This window comes from Chinchilla lanigera, unplaced genomic scaffold, assembly GCF_000276665.1.
Source record: "Chinchilla lanigera isolate Chin_1 unplaced genomic scaffold, ChiLan1.0 scaffold00002, whole genome shotgun sequence".
In the NCBI taxonomy this organism is placed as follows: domain Eukaryota; kingdom Metazoa; phylum Chordata; class Mammalia; order Rodentia; family Chinchillidae; genus Chinchilla; species Chinchilla lanigera.
This window is the reverse complement of record NW_004955403.1, coordinates 45,533,696-45,540,035: the sequence shown is the minus strand read 5'-3', so window position 1 is coordinate 45,540,035 and position 6,340 is coordinate 45,533,696. Positions and strand designations below refer to the sequence as shown.

Here is a 6,340-nt window from a genome sequence, read left to right as displayed (position 1 = left end):
CACCAGCAGCCCCTCCCACCAGGACGTGAGCCTGCTCTACTTCCCAAAGCACTGGACAGGAACTGAAGTTTCAGGGCTGGTTTTGTGTTGCCTCTGGACGGCAGGCAACCAGCGGGCGAGGCACCAATTCGTCCACCCTGTGTGGCTGTGGCCAAAGCCAAGCTCAGCGAGCACAGGCTGCCTACCAGGCCCCCAGGGAGATTGCCAGGAGACCAAAGCCTGGTGCTGCCCTTCCCATGCCGAACCAAAGACCTCAGGGCTTCTGGGACCCTTAGGTGGGGAACCTGGGCAGCCACCCAGTCACTTAAACCCCGGCCATGGGGGTGCTAGAGAGAGGCAGGGCTCTGCACAGAATAGCCACCAGCTGGACGCATCCGCTGCCCTCCCGGGGCAGGCCCAAGCCAGCGTCACCCAATGGGGACTGGGGCTCCACAGTCGCTCTGCTGACCTGGAGAGGGTGGGAGGTCGGAGCCTGACAGCGCTCAACCACCCCGTCTTGTCTGTTGGCCTCACCCAGCACCTGGCTGGCACATGGGGTCAGCGCCCTAACAGGAAACCTGGGCGGGCCATGCCCCAAGGGTCCTGATGATGCTTGCACATGTGACAGCTGCGGGAGGGCTGAGGCCCTTTACAGGTAGCGGGAGGAAGAGTAACCCGGAAGTCCGGTGTCTGTAATCCAGGTCCTGTCCAGAGGGAGAGGGGCAGCCGGGCGCTAGGCACCGGGGGCGGGGCTGAGGGAGGGGCGGGGCCGCGGGCGCGGGGCCCGCTGCACTGGTTCGCAGGCGCCCTCTGCAGGCTGCAGGTAAGAGGCGGACAGCGCATGACAAAGCAAACTTTATTGTGGTCTCCGCGGGGCTTTCTGACCCTGGAGGGATGGTGGTGCACGACACCAGGCCACCTTGGGGCTCAGGAGAAGGGATGAGGGTGGGGGTTGCTCCACAGCACGGCTGGAGGAAGAGGCCTTCAGGGATCACGGGGTATTGTTGGCACTTTTCTTCTTGGCCTCCGGCTTCCTAGGTCGTTCTGAATATTTCCCCTGTGGGGACAAGGGACGCTCCATCTTCTCTGTTCCGCCCGTCTGTCTCCCCAGAACCCGTGCCTCACCCTCCTGCTCCCGCTTACCTTTTTCGAGGGGGTCTTGGAGACACTGCACCTGGCCAAGGGAGAGGGCTCAGCCTGATGCCAGAACAATTTGATTCACATACAAACGCGTCTGGTAAAATTTTGTTTTTGTTTCCAAACTACATCGGATGAGGAACACCACCGCGGTCTTTTCCACACAAATGTGGCTATCTTTTGCAGATTCGTGAAATAAATTAAGTTTGTGAACCGAGGTACCACAGTAATCTCTCTCATCTTTTTTTTTTTTTGGTCTGTTGGAGACAGGTGTCATTATGCAGTTCAGGCTGTCCTTGAGCTCATTTTGTAGCCCAGGTTGGTCCTGAACTTGCAAAAATCCTCCTGCCTCAGCCTCCCCAGTGCTGGGATTACAGGAGTGCGCCACCACGCCCAGCTCTCATCTCATTCTTTGGAAGAAATTGCCTAACTGAATTAGGTCAGAAGATAGCATTTTCACGCTTTAAGAGAGTTATGCCAACCTCCAGTGCTGTAATCTCTGTGCATGTACCACTCTCTAGCACTATGGATCTCACTGCGCATGGTGGCGCATGCCTGTAAATCCAGAATTTGGAGGCTGAGGCAGGAGGATCACAAGTTTAAGGCCAATATGGGGAATTTAGCATGACCTTGTCTCAAAATAAAAAATCAAGTGCTAGGTGTGGTGGGGCAGGGTGAGTAATCCCAGCACTCAGGAGGCTAAGGCATAAGGATTGCAGGGAGTTCGAGGCTGGCCTAGGCTACCTAAGTGAGTTCAACTCCAGCCTAAACTACGTAGTGAGGCCCTGTCTCGAAAACAAAAACAAAATAAAAAATTAAAAGGACTGGAGATATAGCTCAATGCTTCCGGGTGCAATCCCAGGAAGCACAGAACAAAACCAAACTTTTTTTTTTAAAAGATGGAAGGACTTACCTTGGGGCCGGGTCGTCTTCTCTTTCCACCTTTATTTTCTGGGAACCAAAGTTAGTATGAGAGTAGGGTGAGGCCTGGGCCAGAAGCAACTCCTAAACCGCACTCATGCGCTCCCAGCTGGACCTGGGGCAGGACCTGGGGGCCATGGCCTTCGCCCATCCCATACCCCGGCCCAGGCTCAGGGGGCCCAGCACCCCCAAGCAGCGCCCCCCGGCGCTTCAAGCAGCCTGGCTCCTTTCCCACCTTGGCAGTGCTGGTCTGCTTATGCAGCACCAGCCGCTTGGCTCGTTTGGAAGGAGTGCCCTCCATAGACACATCCGCCTCCGCCTCCTCCTCCTCTTCTTCCTCCTCCTCATCCTCCTCTCCCTCCTCCTCTTCCTCTTCCTCTTCCGACGTGGGGTCTGAGGATTCTGTAGCTGCACCAGCCAGGGCAGGGGCAGAGAGAGCGGGGGTGAACGAGCTCCAAACTCAACTCCAGACTCGGGGCCCCCCTCCTCCCCCGACCTCCGTGCCCCGGGGGACTTGGGGGCCCCCCCGCCTGGGGCTGAAAGCGCTGTCCTGCCCCTGCCATCAGGAGGCCCGGATGGAATCGGATTGGGCGGCGAAGGAAGGTGCGGCTGGAGGCCGAGGGCGCGGGCCAGGAAGGGGTGGGGGTGAGGCGGAAGAGAAGGGGCGGGGGAAGGCGGTGAAGTCGCCCCGGGTCCGCTCTGTTCTGTCACTTCACAGGTACTGGCAGCTGGGGTGTAAGTGCTGCTGAGTACTAGGTGCTGTGCTAAGTGTTCCTTATGAGTCCTCCGTTTGTCCCTGCAGCTACTCTTGAGGATGAGCCCTGCTGAGGCCTCAGAGGACGTGGCGGTGGCGGTGGCGGTGAAGGGGGCCTGGGCTCTGGACTGGTCCACCACCTCGGGCTACTGGCAGTGGCATCGCCTTTGGGGTTTTGCCCCTCGGGGCCGAGCTCCCAGCCTGGCTCGCAGCACTCACCGTAACACTCCTGGCCACTGATGAACACGGGGCCTGAGCCGGCCCGCAGGTGGAACGTGACTGGGGGCGACAGCGTGACACCGGCCATGGCCACCTGCGGCGGGAGGGGACAGAGGAGACTCGGGCTGGCGTGGGGGGCGCTGGCCCGGGCCCAGGCACCCTTAGCGGAGCCCCACCCCACCCTGCTGAGGTCGGGTCTGTGAGGGAAGAGCTCCATCCTCCCGCTCTCTGGGTCCCACAAACAGGCTTCCGAACGGAGGGCTGAATGCGCCTCCCCTCCGGGACGTGCCCCAATGCGAGGGTATTTGAGGTGCGCACTTCAGGAGCAGATTAGGGTTACAGGAGGTCATGGCTGGGGCTCACGATGGCATTATTAGTATTATTATTATTATTGTTGTTTTGAGACAGGGTCTTGCTATGTAGCCCAGGCTGGCCTGAAACTCATGGTGAGCCTCCTGCCTCAGCCTCCAGAGTGCTGGGATTACAGGTGTGCACCACTTTGCCTAGAAGATGAATGCCCTTATAAGCAGGAACACCAAAGACATCACTCTCTCTGAGTCCCAGACTGAGAAGAAGGGGACCATCTATAAAGGAGAAGCCCACCCAGAGCCCACCCCCAGCACCCCTATCCCAGACTTCTGGCCCACTACCCTGAAAGTATGAACATCAGCTGCGGAAGCTGCAGTCTGGTGCTTTTGTGATGGCAGCTGAGGTGCCAGTCGAATGGGAAAGCAGTGCTGACTTCATCCTGTGTGTACGGTAAGGTGAGAGACAGCAACGTGCTAATAACTGTCAGAGGACAGGGACGTATTACCGCCTTTATACTTTCCTGAGCTTTCTAAATTTTCTAGTTTTTCGAGTCAGGGTCTTGCTATGTAGTTCAGGCTGGCCTTGAACTCACTGTTTAGTCCAGGCTGGCCTCAAACTCAAAGTGATCCTCCTGCCTTAGCTTCCCAAATGCTGGGATTACAGGCATGCTCCACCATGCCCAGCCCTTTTTTTTTTCCTCTTTTGAGATTCAGATCTCACTATATTGTTTAGGCTGGTTGCACACTCCTGGGCTGAGGTGATTCTCCTGCCTCAGCCTCCTGAGTAGCTAGGACTAAGGAATATACCACCATGTCCTGGCTCTGATTTTCTAGAATAAGGACTCTATACTTTTTGAGTGTCTGCTACATACCAGATACCATGTTAAGAGTTTAATGTACTTTATCTCTTTTGGGCCCAGTACTGGGGTTGAACCGAGGGCCTTCACACTGAACTATACCCCAGGCCTTTTTTTTTTTTTTTGTGGTATGGGGAATTGAACTCAGGACCTTGTGCTTGCCAGGCAGGCGCTTGTACCACTGAGCTACATCCCCGGCCCTGCCCAGGCCTTTTTAAATTTAAAATTTTGAAACGTGGGTCTCACTAAGTTGCTAAGTTGCCCGGGCTGGGCTGGAACTTGTGGTCCTCCTACCTCAGCCTCCTAGAGGGCTGGGAGCACAGGTGTGCACCATCATGCCTGGTCACAAGACACCCATGACTACACAGAAAGCAGCAGAGGCTTAGAGAGATTAATGTACAAACTTCCAGCTCGGACTGGAAGGAGATGGGCGAGGCTGGAATTCAGGTGCAGAGTGGAGAGGCCCCACGCAGCGCGCCGATGCAGCAGCCCTTCAGGGAAGGGGTCCCAGGGGAACAGCTCTGGCCTTAGGTGTCAGATGCCCGAGTCTCCCTAGTGGAGGACAAGGCTGAGCCCCAGGCCACATGTGGCTGCCAGGGAGGGGACAACCTGTCCTCGGTTGGTCACCTGATCACTCTGCCTTTGGGGGTTTTATCCAAACACTCAACAGTCCCTAGTGGGGAGGGGGACATGAGAAATAATTTCAATAAACTAAATGAAAGGCCATAGGAAACAGATACATCGCTGGGAAATGGAAGGACATCTATAGAGACAGAAGGATGGAGGGAGGAAGGAAAGAGAGAAGAACAGAACCAAGATGTGTTAAGCACATGTACTTGCTCCCTAAGATGAATGTGAACGTGGTATACTACAAATATATGCTAATAAAATGTTTAAAAAGGAAGCAAGAGTTCTAGGTCAACGTGGACTACATAGCGGACCCTGTCTCAAAAAAACAAAAAATAAATATCCCTCAAGTAAATGGCTGGGCATGGTGGCACACACTTGTAATCCCAGCACTTGGGAGGCTGAGGCAGGAGGATTGCTGTGAGTTTGAAGCCAGCCTGGTCTACAAAGTGAGTTCAAGGCCAGCCTGGACTGCATAGTGAAACCCTGCCTGAAAAAGATCCCCCCAAACCCCCCAAAAGTTCCCTCCCGTGAGGGCAAGGGTCCTCCAAGTGGTGAGGAGTGGAACTGGAAATCCCCAAACCAATGTGCATCAAAACACTCGATTAGCCATTTTAGGGAACAGGAGTCTCAGAACTTTACTCAGTCTCAGGAGGTCTGACCTCGCCTGGGGCTGCCAAGGTAGGAGCTGCTCTGAAACCCCATGCTGGCGATATTCCTGGGGCGAACAGTGACACAAATGTGAAGCCATTCTGTTGGGACCCGGAGGCCAAAGCTTACAGAGAGACAGTGCAGCCCCAGTAAACTTGAAGATCAGGGATCGGCTCACCACGTAAAATCACAAAGCACATGACAGAAAACAAAACAAACAAACAAACAAAAAAAAACCAAACCAGCGCAGCTGCAGCTGAGCACTACCCAGAAGTCAGATAAGAGAAACAATCAAAAACATCACAAGTGAGTTGGGTTATGACCGGCCAAATAGAAATATGGTGCTGGCCACCCTCGTGCGTGCTCGTATTCCTAGCACTCTGGGCAGCTGAGGCAGGAGGCTCACAAGTTCAAGCCCAGCCTGGGAAATGTAGCTGTTCCACAAGACTCTGTCTCAATAAATAAACTGAGTTAGGGATGTAGCTCAGTGTGAAGGCCTTGGGTTCAATCTCATGTAATGAAAAAAAAAAAAGTAGGAATCAAAGCAGGAGAAAAAGATATGGAAACTGAGAAAAAGCAAACACAGCCTTCTATCCCTGAGCAGAAGCATTGAAATAAACTGAACAAATGGTCAAAAAGCAGAAGTCAGCAGGGGCAAGAATTAGAAGAATGCTGTAAGAAATTATCAGCACAAGGCAGAGAGATTAAAAACACAGGAAAGGTGTGAGACCTGGAGACTAGAAAGCGGAGGTTCCAAACACATCTGTTAAAACCGAGTGTGGGGGCTGGGGATTTAGCTCAGCGGCAAAAGCGCCTGCCTGGCAAGCGCAAGGTCGTGAGTTCGGTTCCCGGTACCGGAGAAAAACCAGAAAAAGAAAAAAAAAAAA

At 54.4% G+C, this 6,340-nt stretch overlaps 1 protein-coding gene across 5 annotated transcripts in view; it reads right to left on the bottom strand.

Annotated features, from left to right (window-relative positions):
* Positions 1-819: 819 nt before the first annotated feature.
* Positions 820-6,340, bottom strand: part of Npm2 (nucleophosmin/nucleoplasmin 2) — a 21,791-nt gene continuing 16,270 nt past the window's right edge. For all 5 annotated transcript variants that reach the window (XM_013513680.1, XM_013513695.1, XM_005373643.2 and 2 more), the window contains 5 exons: positions 3,011-3,104; positions 2,273-2,445; positions 2,030-2,067; positions 1,123-1,153; positions 820-1,036 (listed from right to left, as the gene is read on the bottom strand). In XM_013513680.1, coding sequence (XP_013369134.1) covers positions 971-1,036; positions 1,123-1,153; positions 2,030-2,067; positions 2,273-2,445; positions 3,011-3,104 — 402 coding nt within the window. In that variant the 3' untranslated portion in view covers positions 820-970. The remainder of the gene's footprint in view (positions 1,037-1,122; positions 1,154-2,029; positions 2,068-2,272; positions 2,446-3,010; positions 3,105-6,340) is intronic.